The sequence below is a fragment of the Gadus chalcogrammus genome, chromosome 13, assembly GCF_026213295.1.
Source record: "Gadus chalcogrammus isolate NIFS_2021 chromosome 13, NIFS_Gcha_1.0, whole genome shotgun sequence".
Taxonomy (NCBI): Eukaryota; Metazoa; Chordata; class Actinopteri; order Gadiformes; family Gadidae; genus Gadus; species Gadus chalcogrammus.
The window spans coordinates 9,083,001-9,101,777 of record NC_079424.1 but is presented as its reverse complement, the minus strand read 5'-3'; the positions used below and the strand labels follow the sequence as shown (position 1 = coordinate 9,101,777).

At 46.7% G+C, this 18,777-nt stretch overlaps 1 protein-coding gene across 1 annotated transcript in view; it reads left to right on the top strand.

The window, feature by feature from the left end:
- Nucleotides 1-18,777, top strand: part of ptprt (protein tyrosine phosphatase receptor type T) — a 193,648-nt gene that overhangs the window by 132,644 nt on the left and 42,227 nt on the right. Inside the window, exons 19-21 of the mRNA XM_056606519.1 lie at nt 6,815-6,969; nt 11,051-11,131; nt 11,313-11,348. Of these exons, the coding sequence (XP_056462494.1) occupies nt 6,815-6,969; nt 11,051-11,131; nt 11,313-11,348 (272 nt within the window). The remainder of the gene's footprint in view (nt 1-6,814; nt 6,970-11,050; nt 11,132-11,312; nt 11,349-18,777) is intronic.

Here is an 18,777-nt window from a genome sequence, read left to right as displayed (position 1 = left end):
AGACATTATTGATACTATGCATTGGGACCATATTCAACAGTCTATGATAACTTGATGATGAGGAGGCACAGAGAACAGCATCTAGTGTGAACGTCTACTAATCCGCTGTGTTTTATCCTTCTCTCTGGCGGTTCCAACCGTTTGTTTTTTTCACCAACGCACCGACGCCTCAGAAGACATGCTTATTCCTACTCGTATTACCTGTAAGTAACGGCCAGGTCAACATCCCTTTGTATTCCTCTTTCTAAACCCTGTCTAAACGATATGATTGTGTTTTGCATTCTTTCAAATCCTATGAATTCCTACATAATTGTAGGACGTTTCCTTCACAGTTGCTCGGGTCTTTTGACCTGCGTTGTTGGTCAACTCACTTATCTTGTCAAATCTTTCCATCCTCAAAAAACACAGAAAAACAGCCATGGAGGTCGGCTCCTTAAAAACCCAGACAGAGCTAGTCTGTCCTTGCAATTATAGACAGAGATAGTCTGTCCTTATCATTACAGAGAGAGAAAGTTTATCCTTCTCGACACAGACATCGAGGGTTATCATCTGTCCCATCAACAATAGACTGTTAGTAGTCTGTTCCTTCCAATGCCCAGCTTTGATGGTCAGCGATGTAAGTTCTCATTAGTGACCTGTGATTAGTGATTAGTGACTCCTCAGCTACCATAGCGCTGAGGAGTTTGTTATCTGTTAGGTTGGCCACCTGCTGCATAACAAAATAAATACAATTATATGTTTGAATAACACTTGTTTATGGGACTAAAAGTGCCCCAAGAGAACGTGACTAAGCTGCTGAAACTGTTGTTAATTATACACGTGATGGTGCTGGAGGTGAGGACGTGTATATCAGAGTATCAACTTGTTCAGCCCCGCGGCCTCTGTAAACAAAATGTTGTTGAGAGTTGCTAACGGATGATGTTATCCCTGCTAACGTGCCCACGAGTCGGACTGGATTAGAGTCTGGTCTCTGGCCTCTTGGTCGAGTGGCTCAACCAAGAGGGAACGGTGAGGGTTTGGGTCCGGGTTCTGGGTGTGAGGGCCTTGGTTCAGGGTTGCGTGTAAACATTGGCGGCGTGTGTGAGTGGCGTCCTGAAAGGTCAGCCTAATTCACTGTTATCTCCATCGGCGAGGGCCTACTTTCCCTGCCGATTAGCCGTGCATAATCACATGTCTTTACAGCCCTTCATATAAACAGCCGTGCACACACCAGCACGCAAGCATTCACGCAAACGCATTGACACACACACACACACACACACACACACACACACACACACACAACACACACACACACACACACACACACACATCACACCACAAATAGATACACACAATCATTTAAAACAAAACATTCCGACATCAGACTGACACAATCCCAACACCACACACAGAAAGACACACACACAACACACACACACACACCCAGAGAACACACACCACCTCAACAAATATTACACAACAAAAAAACACTTGAAACCCACACAACAGACACCGCACACAAACACACACAAACACACACACACACACACCAAGAGGATCCACATTAACTAACACGTAAACGCACCCCAACCACACCCTCAACAACCACCCATATCCACACACCATAACAAACACCTACTCGTCACCCTGCACTCCAGCTTGCCCATGACGCTCACCTTTAATACGGCACAGCGGAACCATCCCTTCCCCCCGCCCCCCGCTCGTGAGAGCTCTTCAAAGCATCTCTGTCATTTCCCTTCCGGTCCCTCTTGCATCTGAACAGCAACATTCCCTGATACACTTGACTCAAACTTCCCTCCTTGGATCTACACAGAACCCCATCATCCACCCAACACTACCCAAAGAACCAACTCGGGACACTGATCACCCGGTCCCCATAAACCGGTGCAGCCCACCTCGTACCGGCAGGCCGGTTTCCACGTTGGTCCATGAGTGCTGTTGGTTGACATGCCAGCATAAGGGTTCAGCCATGAGTTACCTGTTTACCGGTGCACATGCAAATGCTGAAAGTTGTTCACACACCACACTCACCAACACATGCACACTTCCACACACACCCACCAACACACACACACACACACACAGACACTCCAATAGTGCGGTAAAGGGCAGCATCAGGACAAATACGGAGTAGAGACTCACGAACAAGTGCACACATAAACGCATAAATACAGAAACACACACAGCCATAAAGATGGATCGACGTTCACAAACATTAACAGACAGACACACACACACTTAAAGACAGACACACACATCGACACAAACAAACAAAAACACAGACACTTAGATAAAGCCAGACAGACACATACAATACACCTCCTGTTTTAGGCAGGGCATTAACTGATTACTGTTTCAAATCAGAGAAGTGTGTGTGTGTTGTGTGTGTGTGTGTTGTGTGTGTGTGTGTTGTCGTGTGTGTGTGTGTGTGTGTGTGTGTGTGTGTGTGTGTGTGTGTGTGTGTGTGTGTGGTTTGCAGTGATACTATGAGCATTCTCTGATCCGATCACACTCTCCACATTTCTTCCTTCCTTTCCTCCCCCCTCTCTCCTCCCCCCTCTCTCTCTCTCTCTCTCTCTCTCTCTCTCTCTCTCTCTCTCTCTCTCTCTCTCTCTCTCTCTCTCTCTCTCTCTCTCTCTCTTCCTCCCTCTCTCTCAATCCCCCCCCCCCCCCCCTCTCTAAATACTGTGACACGCAGATGAAAGTTTGTTTGGATGCGCCCTGCAGACACACTCCTGAGCCACTGGCATCGCCGTGACGATGAATCGGCTGGCTGGGGAGGGTGTTGGTGGTGGGGGGGGGGGGGGAGGTGCGTCGGCTTGGGGATATTTGGGCGAGCTAAGGCTGAGCTGGCTAGAGAGAGAAAGCGAGAGAGGCGGCACGGCCGAGCGAGAGACGGAGCACCATGGCGTAGCGCTGGAGGCCTGTCAATCCGCCTGACGGATCGGGAACAAACAGCGCCTTGCCTGTTTGTGATTGGGGCCGTCCGTCCACTGCAGCGTCGGGGCCCCCCCTGGTAGCTGCGAGCGCTACATGCGAGGGAGGAACAGGTTTGTCTGGACGGCTTTGATGAAGCCGTCGGGGTCGGGGGGGGGGGTGTGGGGGGGGGTGTGGAGGGGGGGGAACGTGGCTGATGGATGGTCCTTGAGTTATGGCCGTTTGTCTCTTTATTCCGACACGACCGCGCGGCCGGTGATGGTTATTGCGGTATGCAGCGGTGGTAAACATTAGCGCTTCGTAGCTACCCTGACACACATCTGCTAGCTTACCTAACCCCCCTCGAGGGACCCTTGACATTAACATACAACAGGACCATGGTTCATCCAGGGGTTCAAATCCATTCACTTCAAGCTACAAATATGTTTGCGAGTTTTCTAGAGGCCGTGTACATCTGAACACACGGTTGAATACATCGTTTTTTATACATAGTGGCAGGGGTCATTATGGCACAACATCAAAAGCTCGGAAAAACACAGAAAATACCATTCCACGCGTGTGACATAAATGAACAGGGCCTACAAGTGATACTGCAGAGCAAAATGGTGTGAATTGGACCAAAGGAGCGAGGACTGAAATTGCCGTCCAAATGACACCACTTTAGCATCCCCTGGTCTCTACCGACAACAGACCGGGCCGGGCCCAGGCACTCTGAAGGTATTGCGTTTTCCATGGGAACACCACTTGACCCAAGACCACTTCTAGAGCGCGTCCCTCCCGAACAACAGCCGAGAGAAAACACTAATACCAGCGGCCGTCTAGAGAGCCTGGGGTGTGGCCTCTCTAAATCATCACCCCACTTTACCTCACAGGAGGAGATGTGGGAGAAAACGGACAGGCAGAGAGGCCGACAGACGGACAGACAGACAGACAGACAGACAGACAGACAGACAGACAGACAGACAGACAGACAGACAGACAGGCCCAAAGACAGACAGACAGACAGACAGACAGGCCCAAAGACAGACGGACAGAGACAGACAGGCATTCAGGCAGACAGTTAGGTTTGTGTCTGTGTGTGAGCTTCTGTTATCCCTCCATTTCTTTCTCTTTTATTTTTTTCTCCTCATCTCATTGTTCCTCTTCTTCCTGTCTTCCTTTTGCTCACTCTGCTCAATCAGTCTCCTCCTCTCCCTCTCCCTCACTTTTCTCAATTACCTCTTCCCTGCATCACATTGCCCTTTCCCCCTTTCTCCCTGCTCCCACTCCCCTCTCTCTCTCTCTCTCTCTCTCTCTCTCTCTCTCTCTCTCTCTCTCTCTCTCTCTCTCTCTCTCTTTCTCCCAGACACTCGCTCTACGCTCACCTCATCTCTCTGTCTCACCTCCCCCCGATCCCCCACCGAGCCGTCCCCCCAGGCCTGTGCTCCCAGGGGACCCTCCCTCAACCCTGGACGGATGAGTCTGAGTTTGATGGAAGGGAAATTATTTTAGAAATGTTTTCCACCCCTGTCCTTTTCTCTCTGGCTCTCTGCCTTTGTTTCCCCCTCTATCTTTCTCTTGGGCCACTTTAGACCTCTATTAGACAATTGGAAGGGACAGACAAACAGGCAGAACGTCTGACTGCCTCTGGATCAGGGGGGGGGGGTAAGATAGTGAAGTGTTGGCTGACTGACAAATCACATTTAAACAGTTTTAAAAACCAAATTATGCACTTTTTTAATGTACACATATTTTTATATAAAACAACACTTACATAACCCACTCGTTATCTTCGAACTCTTCGACAGTTGCATGCTATTGTCAAGGAAATCAGGTGTAAAGTTTTTGTAATTATATTCGGTCAATCTGGTTTTACTGTTAATGTACAACAATTGGTTTCTGAGGCCAGATCGCAGGTAGATGACAAAGTACATGAAATTGTATCTGAAAGAAACGATCAAGCTTGTATATCTTATACTATCCCTGAAATGATCACAAAGACAAACATCGGGAACGTAGTAGACTGCCATGAGGGACGCCTTCATTAATCTGGATCAGCCTCAACAGATCAGGCTGGGACCCATTCTAGGAGGAACCATCTAGGAGGTTTTTGCAATACAGGCTTCGATAGTAAACATTAGGTCACTTTCTCTGGGGTAGCCTCTTTTGAAACGGCATCCAGTTGAAGGTCGCGTCAAAGTAAAAAAAATGGTAATACGATTGCTTAAAATGTCTTCTTCAAATAATGTAATATAATGCAATAATCAATCATTCTAATTCGGTGAAGGAGCAATTTGTATATATTATCATTATCAGGGGGAATCAAGCACACTACAACTTACTATCTAATGGTCCAATAGACCGTGTTTAAACAGCTGTGTGTGTTTGGGACGTATTGGAATCTACTGTTAATCCTGTCAAATTTGTACAGCATGTGGTAATGTCCCCAACTATCAAATAATGAGTTTGTGTGTGTGTGTGTGTGTGTGTGTGGAGGGGGGTGTGTTTGGGGGTGTGTGTGGGTTTGGGTGTGTCTAAGCGAGACAGAGAGAAGGAGAGAGAAAGGAAAATAAATGAATAGTTGTTCTTTTATTTGACATAACCGAACAATAGCAGCTCTTCCTTGGTTCGATTCCTCATCCCTCTTAGTGAAGACAAGGATATCCTTCAGTGATATTAAACCAACGGGTTCAAGAGGCAAAACCTGCTTCAACATCACGAGGATGTGAAGATGTTTCTGTGGGGTTCTTCAGCTGCTGCAGTGGCTTCTCTCTGTTCCAATGGTCACATCCTCATATTGTGCTTCCTCCCAAATCCAGTGGACTGTCTGTTGTTTCTTATCCTTATACATCTCTCTGTCTGTGTTCTTGTTCTCTGTTTTGTTTTCGTGTGTGTCATTACCTGTGCGTGTGCTGGTTTACGTTGTTTGTATGTTTTTTGTGCATGCGAGTGTGTGTTAACTTGAGTGTCCTGTGAGCAGTAAGCTGGCTGAAGGCTCTTACGCACTAGGCGGCAAACCTGCCATTTCATCAGCCGGCTTACTCAGCAGACTCAGTCAGAGGGGGGGCGGGGCAGGGTGAATTCGGCTCTGATTGTCTTGCAGTGGGGTGGCTCTCAAGAGAAACAATTTTCCCGGCACCCCGTGGAATCGGTATGGCAAGGATTTTGTCTAACCGGTTCGATCTTATCGCAAACTATTGGCGTAAACTACTTGCGTATTGCGGGGTCCACTGAGACTGAAATCGGCCATCATGGTGGAAACAGCCAATGGGAAGGATTATCTTATCGGGTGAATCAGATATCTGAATACAAATGTTGCAATTTGACATTAGCCGCCAATTTTTATCCCCTGTAATTTCAAATGGCTTCAACTGCCTGCATAACTTTTATGCAAGCATTGCAAGTCCCTTTGAACGTCAGACTCATTAGAAATGACTGCGCTGTTTATTAGAGAGGTGCGGAAAATTCAGCTGCTATTATACAAATATATCTTGCGGGCCTTATTCTCTCCTACGTGAGTGGAACGTGTTCCCGCGGGATTTTGTGAGTTTTCAGAGATAGCGCGGATAATAAGACAGTAGAATCACCTGTTGACTCTCGCAGGCTCCCGTTCGCCTAGGGTGTACCACCGAGCCGACAGCAAGGCAGGATTGATCGTTTAGACCCAGTAGTGTTGTAGTATGTACTGCCAAAGTCAGCCCGCCTTTAAAAGTTAAAGAGTGTGTATGTGTGTTAAGGTCTGTGTATGTGTGTGCAAACCAGAAAGCTGTCTAAGAAGCAGAAGAAGCTATATGTTTGAACCTGTTTTATGTGTGTGTCAGAACCAGCAGAAGGAGAGAGTGTGTGTGTGTACATACAGTATGTATTAACCTGTGTATGTGTGTGTGTGAACCAGTAAGCTGGCTAAGAAGCAGAAGGAGACGGCCAGTAGCTCAACCCAGCAGAGAGAGATGGAGCCCGTCTCCACGGCCGATAAGAGCACCACCAAGGTCGGCACGTTACGCAAGGACGACCCCTTCTCCACCTCCAGCCAGGACCTCAACGGCTTCAGTAAGACCTTACCTCCTAACCCCTAACCCCTCACACACAACCCTAACTTTTCCTCCCTACCTAAACCCTCTCCACCTCCAGCCAGGACCTCAACGTCTTGAGTCCTTATTCCTAACCCCTCATCCATAACCCTTTCCCTTCCTCACTACCTTAACCCTAAGCCCAAGCCAGATCCTGATCCCTGACCACTTGTTATTATGGGATGGTTTGGGATCTGGGTAAGTCCTTATATCATGGCTCAATCATGTATATCTATAGGTGTATACCTACATTTATTTGATAAGCAGGCCAACATTCTATCAGATTGTTAGCAACAATCGATCTGGTTTTTGGCCTGCATTCAAAGTGAATTTGTATGAATGTGTACGAGCGACTTTGTGTACACATCCATACACAAACACACCTGCACATTCTGCAAAGTTCCCCCATGTGTAGTGTCGGGTTCTAGGTGTCGTGTTGGAGTGCACGTGTAGCGGAAAAGTGCATGTGTGTGGTATAGCGGTGGACGTGGGCGCAGGATCCTACACCACACCACGAGCCAGCACATGCACTCCGGAGTGCACGTGCCGGCGTCCAGGGTAATTAGCCAGTCCCTCAGAAGGGGGGCATTCTGTTAGAAATGTCAGCCTGGCCTTTGGGACCGTTTTGGCTGCTGCAAGCCGAGTAGCCACAGAGAAACTCAGTGCCAAGCTAATGTCGGCCATAATTGTCCCCTCTCTCCCCGCTCCTTCTCCCTCCTCCTCCTCCCCCTCTTTCCTGGCCGTACACAGTATAGACTCCAAACCTCGTCTCTGACTAGCGGTGATGTTCTGCGTTTTGGTGATGCTAACCCTGGAGAAACAGCTAATTATTTATCTCTGCATGCAGAACGAATCTCAGAGTGGGAACACTGCAGTCGGACAGGGGAATTGTTGCATTTTAATCGCTTCTTGTCTTTTTTTTTTTAATTTGCAGTCAGTTCGCCCTTACTCTGCAGTATGCAGCGATCTCTTCAGTTTAACGTTTTATTCCCAGCATTTGCTAAATCTCCCTTAACGATGTGTCCATCTGTCCCTCCCTCCTTCTGTACATCTTTGTCTCCCTCTTCTGCATTGTCTGTCAAGATATTGTCTATCTAATCCTCAGACACACACACAAGCGCAGGCACACAGACAGGCACACACATAAACACACTTACTATCGTGAACATTATTTCTAGATCACGAGGCATAGAACAGACAACCAATCTTATATAATCACCTGACCGACGTACTAAACAGACACATGCCTGCCCACACACACACACAAACTAACACACAATCACACACGCACACAAACACACACACACACACACACACACACACACATACACACACACGGTGATATAGCAAGGTTCATACCTAATGAGACAGAAATACGCTGACACGTAGTAAAAGTAATATTTTTGTGGACAAAGCCTCACAGGGCAAATAACCTTTTTGTGTTATTGCATTCTCACCGAGCAGACACATCTCTTCACAGGACATTGCTGCCAAAGCACATTTTAGAGGAGTGCCAGCGACCCAGAGCTCAGCATCACCCTGGCTCACATTAGCATAGTGTGGCTAGCCTCATCCTGGCTCACATTTAAATAGCAGCGGCTAGCCTCATCCTGGCTCACATTAGCATTGCGTTACTAGCGTCCCGTCTAGATTAGCCTAGGGGTGGCTAGCATCATCCTTGCTCATATCAGCATAGTGATGGCTAGCACATATCCTGGCTGACTTTAGCATAGCATTGCTAGCCTCTTCCCGGCTAAAATTAGCACCGCCTTTTTTCTAGCCTTTTCCTGGTTCACATAAGCATTGTGATGCTTGCCTCATCCTGGCTCACATTGGAATAGTAGGGGCTAGCATCATCCTGATTTAGATTAGCCTAGCCTGGCTAGCCTTCTCCTGGCTCACATATAGCATGGCTATGCATCAAACGGCAGAGATGAGCTGCTCTGTTTGAGTCCGTCAAGGTGTTAGGGGAAAATTAGGAGATAGGGACCAGGAGAGAGAGAGGGCAGAGGATAGAACGATATTACAAGAAAGGAAGGAGGATAGGAAAGAGGAGAGATGGAGAAACAAAAAGGACGGAAGGAGATTAGCAGGAGATGTGTTGAGAGGATAGAAAGAGAGGGGAGGAAGGATAAAGGGCACAAGGAAAGGAACAAAGGAGAGAAGTGTGGTGAAGACGAGTAGAGAGACGAATGAAGGAAGAAAGAGGAAGGGAAATGAGAAGAAGAGGAGGGCGAGTTTATTCTCTAATTTCTGGAAGAACGGAGAGGTGAATGAAGAGTGACAGAACAAAGGAGTCGATAGAGGGCGAGAGCTCCGGTCTCTTCTTCAGGTATTAGAGGCGAGATAGGGGGAGAGAGAGGGATGGATAAGACGAGGGAGAGAAATAAGAAGAGAGCGAGAGAAATAAGACAGACGAGGAGAGAGGGAGAGAGAGAGAGAGAGAGAGAGAGAGAGAGAGAGAGAGAGAGAGAGAGAGAGAGAGAGAGAGAGAGAGAGAGAGAGAGAGTGAGAGGTACATTCGCTTGTACCCACAATCTTTCTTGCACACATATAGATGAGCTGGCAGTGCTGTAACTGTTATGCATACAGTACACATGCAGACAGAAACACATACACACACACACACACACACACACACACACACACACACACACACATACTGAAACACACTCACACTCCTCAGTGTGTGTAAATAAGTGGATTAATTTGGAAGTGAATAGAGACTGATCTTCAGGTTAGAGACACGTGTAGCTTACTGGGAAGGATGAGAGAACAGGATTAACTCAAATAATAAACCATATGTGTGTGTGTGCGTGCATGTGCGCTTTACACATCATTTACTTAAATATACCTCACAGATTAGCTGGTGTGTGTGTGTGTGTGTGTGTGTGTGTGTGTGTGTGTGTGTGTGTGTGTGTGTGTGTGTGTGTGTGTGTGTGTGTGTGTGTGTGTGTCTCTGTGTGTGTGGGAGTCAACGTGTTGGTATGGAACGAAAAAATCAAGAGAGGTAAAGATAAATGGAGAGAGAGAGTGATAGAGAGAGAGGCAGAGCTAAAGAGGGAGAGCTATTAAGAGAGGAAGAGAAGGGTGGAGAGACATATATAAGGAGAGAAAGAGAGACATAACAAGAGAGCTAGAGGTGGATGGAGGCAGAGAGAGAGAGATGGATGAGGGAGAGAGGGAGAGAGAGATAAAGAGCGAGGGGGAGATGGATGGAGGGAGACATGGAGATGTATCTACTGGGTTGAGGAAGTGATCAGTCACTGTGTTGGGAGCAGGACCTGATGTTAAAGCACATTCATCAAACATGATTTATGTTTGCGCCCAACTCTTCATTGTTCAATTTAATTATTCTAAACTGTTTCTTTTTCCCCTCTACCCACCTCCTCCCTCCATCCTCCCGCTCTTTTCACCCCTCTCCCCCACTATCTGCTCCTCTCTTATATGATGCTCCTTGCTCTCTATCCAAACCTTTTACCCTTTTCTTCTCTTCTATATCCCCGCTACTCGTATTCTCCTCCGTCTCCTCCTCCCCTCCCCACTCCCCCTCCTCTTCCTCTTCCCTGCTCCTCTCCTCCTCTCCTGTTGCTGGAATGTTAAACCATGTGTATTGTGCAGAGGCAGGCGGTCCATTGTTGTCGTGGGATGACATTGAGGGTATGCAGCGCTCAGAACCACTCTCTGTTCAGAACGCAGCAGAGAGAGGGTCGATACGTTGCCATTGATGCGGCCATTAGTTTATCTAGATTGTTCTTTCTGCTGTTTAATGGACAATATTGATCCCCCAGTATGTTATTTTGTTATAGTGTGTCCTGTTTTATGATTGATGTTTTGAGTGTAGTTAACCTCTTCTACTCCCCTCTCCTCCTCTTCCTCCTCTTCCCTCTGTCGCCCGCTCTCCTCCCCATCACTACCCCCTTCTTTTCTCCATCCCCTTCACTCTTCATCATTCACCTTCCCTCCTCCTTTCTTCTCTAATCCTCTCTCTCCCCCCCATATCATCTGCTCCTCTCTCCTCCTTCTGCCCTCTGTCTACTCCTCTTCTCCTCCTCCCGAAGCCTCCCCCTCTCCCTGCTCCTTCTCAGTTCAGGGAGGAAAGACTCTGCAGAGCAAATCCCTTGTTAACTCCTACTATTCAGGTACAATAAACACACACACACACACACACACACACACACACACACACACACACACACACACACACACACACACACACACACACACACACGCATATGTTAATGTTTTAAAAGTTGATCAGGATTGATTCAAATGATTTTTCCAAACTGACTTGATGCGTGTGTGTTTTACTTTTTCCTACAGTATCCAAAGAACCTGTTCCGGCCACAGCTTCAATAGGTAAAACACAAACACGCACATGCACACACACACAAACAAACACACAGTATATCTCCATGTGCAAATTTAAATGTCAAAATTATCTTTGAGTCCCTTGCTGTCTTTTTCTCCTTCTTCAGTACTCTCTCTCTCTCGCTCGCTCGCTCTCTCGCTCTCACGCTCTCTCGCTCTCCTTCTGTTCTCCAGATTGACCTGTTCACTGCCAAGTGTACCGGCTTTGAGCTCTGCCAAGCAATGACAAGTTTGCGTGTGTGTGTCTGTGTGTGTGTGTGTGTGTGTGTGTGTGTGTGTGTGTGTGTGTGTGTGTGTGTGTGTGTGTGTGTGTGTGTGTGTGTGAGTGCGTGTGCGTGTGCGTACGTGTGTGCGTACGTGTGTGTGTGAGCGACAGAGAGGATTAAACAGAGAATGAAAGGGTGGCACTTTTACAGTATAGCATTTTTATCACACACACACACATACACACACACACACAAACACACACACACACACACGCACACACACACACACACACACACACACACACACACACACACACACACACACACACACACACACACACACACACACGCCTCCCTCTCTGGCAGGGGGTTAATTGTCGTTTTACTCTGATGTCATCGAGCCAAGCTCCTGATATAGACTCAAAGAGCATGTGGACCGCCATGGAGACTGACAGAGGGAGAGAGAGACAGACAGACGGAGAGAGAGAGAGAGACACAGGCAGACAGATAGGGAGCAAAAACAGTGATGGAGAGAGATGGAGAGTAGAAGAGGCAGCAATAGGAAGAGAGAGAGAGATGGAGAGAAAGTGAGTGTGATTGTCTGACAGTGAGAGAGAGAAATTTAATTTATGTAAACTTGTTTTATGCAAGCTAACTCTAACTCTACTAATTTCTTTACACATTTATATTTCCATGCTTTAGCAAAACGTTTTTTTTAATTGAAATGCCAATTAAGCTTTATTTCATTTGGTTGAGAGAGAGAGAGCAATAGAGAGAGAGAGAGGGAGAGGGGAGCGAGAGCAACTGAACTCCTATGGTTAAATGTAATAATAAAGGCCATTGGTTTAAAGGAGGTTTATATCACACAGAGTTCACAAAGTGCTGAGCTCAGTATTTCCCGGAGCAACACACAAAGGAAGGAGCATAGGGTTCAGTTAAAATCATCCAACATACGTCTGCTATGGGCATAAATATTTAAACTGTTGTCATCATTTCACAATTCATAAGCTTTGTTGTCAGGACAGCGTATAGGGACAGAGGTTGGTTGAAGGAGGTTGGGTAATACATATATCCAAGGAACACAGGTGGGAATCGAACCTGCGGCCGCTGCAAGGCATTTTAACTGTGGTGTGCGCAACCAGCAGAATGAGCCACCCAGCCATCCCGTATTTTAATATTTTAAACTGCTTGCGGTGAGATGTATCTTTTTATTTTATCCTGAATGCACCGCAGCACTACCGTTGGACGGCGGCCTGCTGTCATTCGTCATCGGAGTGGCACACATCAAACCGTGACAGTGCAGGAAGCCAAAGAGCCCATGAGCAATTTGTATGCTTTCACGCCAGGTGTCACACCTCAGCCCTGACATCTGGTTCTCTCTTACTGCTTGCTACAGCGAGAAATACGGTTTATTAAACCGTTCCTCTCGTACAGCTAGCTACACTGAGAAATACGGTTTACTAAACCGTGCGTCTATTTCAGTTTGCTACAGCGAGAAATATGGTTTACGAAACCGTTCGTCTCTTACAGCCAGATACACTGAAAAATATGGTTTACTGAACTGTCTCTTACAGCTAGCTACACTGAAAAATACAGTTTACTGCACTTAGACAATCTTCTGCTCTTAGAGATAAGATTACATCAGATTAATTATGAAAGGTAAATTTGGGTTACTTAAAAGAGCTACAATCTGCTATGCTACTCTTATCTGTATATTTCTTTATTTTTTTAATTTCTGGATTTTTTTTGCAATTGTTTACGTTAAGATAGCCGGCTACAGAACACTCTTCCGCTACACCGCTACTACACTCAGAGATACAGTCAGGAGGACAAACAGACAATTAGACAGGCAGACAGACAGGACAGTGAATGGAGTAATTGTGGGGGGGTTGGGAGGGGGGGGGGGCTTGAAGAAGAGGAAAGGGTCAGTGTGTCCCCCGGCCTGCTGAGCACGGCAGCCCTCCCATCGATCCCGGCAGTAAATTTGTGGATGTGAGACATGTGTAAATTGGCCGTGGAACACGGCATCATCATCCTCGTTTCACGGGGGGCTGATTTAGGGAGTACCCCACACTCAATCCATTCAGCTGGCTGACACTGCAAGACACGGAGAGAGAGGAATCAATAACATACAGAGAGAGAGAGAAGGCTGGGGAGAATAAGAGCGAGGGAAGAGAGAGGGTGATATGGTGAGAGGATGAGAGAGAGAGAGAGAGAGAGAGAGAGAGAGAGAGAGAGAGAGAGAGAGATTCTGAACACCTAAGGTATTTCATATAGGTTTAATATGAAACTCACTAGAGGTGAACCTTATACAACACTTTTGTAAGCAGAGTTTATGAAGAATCAGCATATTGTGGAACATAAGGAGATCACTGTCACATGGCATGGCTAACATCAAGACAGATGAGATAACATCATTTATGTTATCATTTATGTTATCTCAAAACATTGTTGAAATTCTTATGGAAGTAAAAATATGATGTATGTGATATGATGAAAAAAAACCGTTTGATTTGGTCAAGTGTATGGTTAGTTTGGGTTAACCTGATTTTGTTTGGTTAAGTTTATGGTATTAGATAAGGGTTAGATAGAGGTTTGGATTGGTAAAAGATCGAGCTATGATAGGTAGAGGTTATGTTTATGTTCAGATAAGTCAGATTAGTAGGATTTCATTGAGTGGAACATGCAAGTCAAAGTCATCGAGACACAAGATAGAAAGTCACGACTCTGAGCTAACACCAGCTAGCGTAGCGCGGTGGACTCACAGTGCTTAGCTTCCTAGCACGCCTGCTGACTCAACGGTCTGATCAGCATGAAGGAGGGATGGGAAGAGAGAGGGACAGAGAGAATAGAAAGAAAAGGGAGAGGGCTTTGGTAAATCTAGTATGCAGAGCCACGCAAGGCTTAACTGTGCCCAATGGTGTGTGTGTGTGTGTGTGTGTGTGTGTGTGTGTGTGTGTGTGTGTGTGTGTGTGTGTGTGTGTGTGTGTGTGTGTGTGTGTGTCTTTCAGGAAGCTTTGTTAACTGTTTGGCATACGGCACACACACAAACACACACACACACATACACACACAGGCGTGACAGTAAATCCAGTAGATCAGTGAAAGCTCCATTTCATGTACAAACACGACCCCATGCTGAGATCGATGGCTGGAGGGGTCAGGGGTCAAACAGACCAGAGATCTGTCACTGGCCTAGGTCCTTCTCCATCCAACCCCCGCCCAAGGGCACACACACTCACACACACACACACACACACACACACACACACACACACACACACACACACACACACACACACACACACACACACACACACACACACACACACACACACACACACACACACTCTGCTGAGACAGGTAGAGTGAAGGAAAGCCTGGCTCACCTTGATTAACATAAACAGCAACACACACACACCCACACACATACACACACACACAAATTAAGTCACCTGATAATATGCATTGCAAAGCACTACTGGACAAAGTGATGACAAATTGATACAGATATAATGTGGTGGTCATTGTAGTCACTAGAATACTGAATTAGTACTCTTAGTCCTTTTACAATAACTTTTGTTAAATGTAACTATATAGAATGTGCTGAAAACACTTATTTGTTGGCTACACAGAAGTAAAATTACCTCCCCAACATCTATCACAGTATAGATCGTAGTTATCTTACCTCCTCAACATGTCTGACCGGATTTACCTTAGTTAAATTACCTCCATAACATGTCTGACAGGATGAACGGTAGTTAAAATACCTCCCCAACATGTCTGACAGGATGAACTTTAGTTAAATTACCTCGCCAACATATCTGACAGAAAGTACTGTAGTTAAATTAAAATAGTTTATTACATTTCTGAGTATATCGGACATGTATAGCAAACAGTAGATAACCCTGAAAACTGCCATCTTTGGTTGTATTATGTGTATTTTTCATTCCAGTTGAAGTGACTACTTTCTTCCCTTTAAGCACTGTACGATCTGGTCTGCTTAATTTATTTGACGATTTAGTTGTATCCTTGATATGCCTGATATATGTAGCAGCACAGACTCTTACACACACACACACACGCACACACACACACACACACACACACATGTGCACACGCACGCTAACACAAACATGTGTGCGGGAGAGTGTGTCTATGTGTGTGTGTGTGTGTGTGTGTGTGAGTGAGTGAGTGAGTGAGTGAGTGAGTGAGTGAGTGAGTGAGTGAGTGAGTGAGTGAGTGAGTGAGTGAGTGAGTGAGTGAGTGAGTGAGTGAGATGAGGTAAACCACTGAGTGTCTAGACCACCAACCTCTCAGTCACCTTCATTCGTCCAAGAGCTCTTATAGCTCTCCTTTTAGCGTCCATCTAGTGCTCTCTCGCTCTTTTTCTGTCTCTTGGTCTGTCTCTCTCTCTCGCTCTGTCCTACGGTCCCAGTAGATCTCTTTCTCTCTCTCTTTCTCTCTCTCTCTCTTTCTCTCTCTCTCTCTCTCTCTCTCTCTCTCTCTCTCTCTATCCCCCCACCTCTTTTTCCCTTGCTCCCTCTTTCCCCCTTTCCCATCCTCTCTCTGACTGTACAGGGAAGGTATTAGCATTTGAAAGTGTTTGCAGTGTTAGCTGCTACTAATCCTTTTATAGATCGAAAAACACCCATTCAGCAGTGAGTCCCATGCTCACCTGCCTCCAAACTCCCCGGTAGCCACAGCCCCTCCCAGTCCCGTGCTAGGGGGTGTGTCCGCCACGACGGGGCCCTCGCCCCTCGGGTTGGGAACCCCTCAGTGATAGATAGACTTCCACTGGGAACGGGTCATCTGTGCTGGAATCTTAATGTAGTTCAGGCCACTCACAGGGACTTAATATAACACCCCACTGAGCATGAAGGACCTGCACATTTACATATTAGAGGAACACACAAAACACACACAAAAGAGCACACACACACAAGAGCGCTCACACGCACACACCCACATACACAAGATCGCTCACATGCACACACACACATACACAAGAGCACAATCACACACACACACACACACACGATTGCAGCAGAAAACACAGCAGAACGCTCGTATGGGCACAGACATAATTTAACCTCAGTTATTTTAACGTTGGCGCACCTACACCCACATGCATGCTCTTGTGCACGCTCACACACACACACACACACACACTCAGCCAGACAGGAGGTTCATAAATCTGTCCATTAGCATTGAGATGTCTCCATCACAGAGGGTCCCATGGTGGAGCAGATATACGACTCTATTTCACGCATGGACGGATCCATAGCTGACCTTGGTGGGCTTAGCTCACTTATTAATAACACGCAGGCACGGCGCACCGCTCCCTCACACACACACGCACGCACACACCAGGCCGTGTGCGCTCAGACACACACACAGACACCATCGCACGTGCGCAGGCTTGCACACGCACAGTGCTACTGCTGGCACGCACATATGCCGGGCTACTACTAGAATAATCATTGTGGTCAGTAGAATCATTAACCTCTGCTACAGCCCTGCACAGTTGTTAAGAATACATGAGTTTATTATATATACTGTATATATATAGTCATATATATATATACACTGTAAATCTTCATCTAGATATATACATGCGCAGAGAGGGAGGAAGATGAATAGATAGTAACGGAGAGGGGGAGCGAGAGAGGGGAGGTGGAGAAGGGACAGAGAGGAGAGTTGAAATAGAGAGGGAGAAGAGAAGGGAGAGAGACAGTAGAGGGGGAGACGCGAGAGAGGAGAGGGGGAGAGGGGGAGGAGAAAGCGGGAGAAGACAATGTTTTTGAGTAGGGGGGGAGAGAGCGTAGGTGAGAATGAGAGGTTGGACGTTTCTGGGTAATGGGGAGAGAGGAGAGGGTGAGTAGGGAGGAAAGGGGGAGACGGGAGGGGAGTTAGAGAGAGGAGAGGTGGAGAAGCAAGAGAGAGAGAGGAGAGGGGGAGAGTGGAGAGGGGGAGAAGGTAGAGGAGAGGGGGAGAAGGGAGGGACAGGACAGGGGGAGACGGAGGATGTTGGTGGGTAAGGATCACTAGCTCACCGACAGGAGGATGGAGAGAATAGAGTGGTGGCGACAGGAAGGAAGGAAGGAGGGATGAGGAGAGACATCAGTAGAGTAGAGAGAGAGGGAGAAACTTGAGAGTAAAACAATTGTTGGAAATGGAGAGCGTTTGTCAAAGCAGATAGAGAGTTATAGATAAAGGATAAGGGAAGGCATAGAGAGAGGAAAGAAAGGATGAAGAAGGGAATAAAAAAGGGGTTAGACGCTCAAGTTCCTCCAACTGAGACACTGTCCTCTCCTGCTCATCTCCAGAGAGAGAGAGATTGTGTGTGTGTGTGTGTGTGTGTGTGTGTGTGTGTGTGTGTGTGTGTGTGTGTGTGTGTGTGTGTGTGTGTCTGTGTCTGTGTCTGTGTGCCTGTGTGTCTGTGTGTGTTTGAGTATACGCGTGTGTTTGCTGAATTGCGTGCATGTGTGTCTTTTCCAAGATGCCAACTTTGTTCTTTTCTCTCCTCTCCTCAATCATCTCCCCTCCGTTTTCAACCCTGCAGTGATACTCACTGTATAAGTACTTTGTGGATTCATCCTGCATGAATACTGTGTACCACAGTCGTCATAGTAACATCATCTGGTAGTTTAGGTGGCAGACAGGTGGCAGTTTGGGAGTGTCAGGATGGTGACTCTAGGGTTATAGTGTTCCTCTCCCAGCTGAATGGTTGTGGGTTCAGCTCTACCCTACAGGCGCCCTTGAGCAAGACTTTCTAACCCCTGCCTGCTCCTTGATGAACTGTATCTGAATTCATTATACGTGGCTTTAGATACAAGGGTCGGCTTAATGACTTACTAGGAATGGTAATACATAGGATTCAGTAGTTTAGATCTGAGGTTTATTTTGCTCCTGTGGGATATGATAGTTAACTGAGGTAATTAAGGAGCCATTTAGCTAAACGCTGTAACCTCGTCTCACATGTGGTAAAACAGCTGTCAGGATCACACTGAAAGGTCCACTAATTGGCTCCTTAGTTCACCATTACTGATGGACCTTTATTATTCTCTTCCTGGCTCCATCAGTAACATGTCTGTGATAACAGTTCATAAACATCCATCCCCCACCCATCCATCCAGACACACTCACACACACACTCACACACACACACACACACACACACACACACAACACACACGCTGCACTATAAC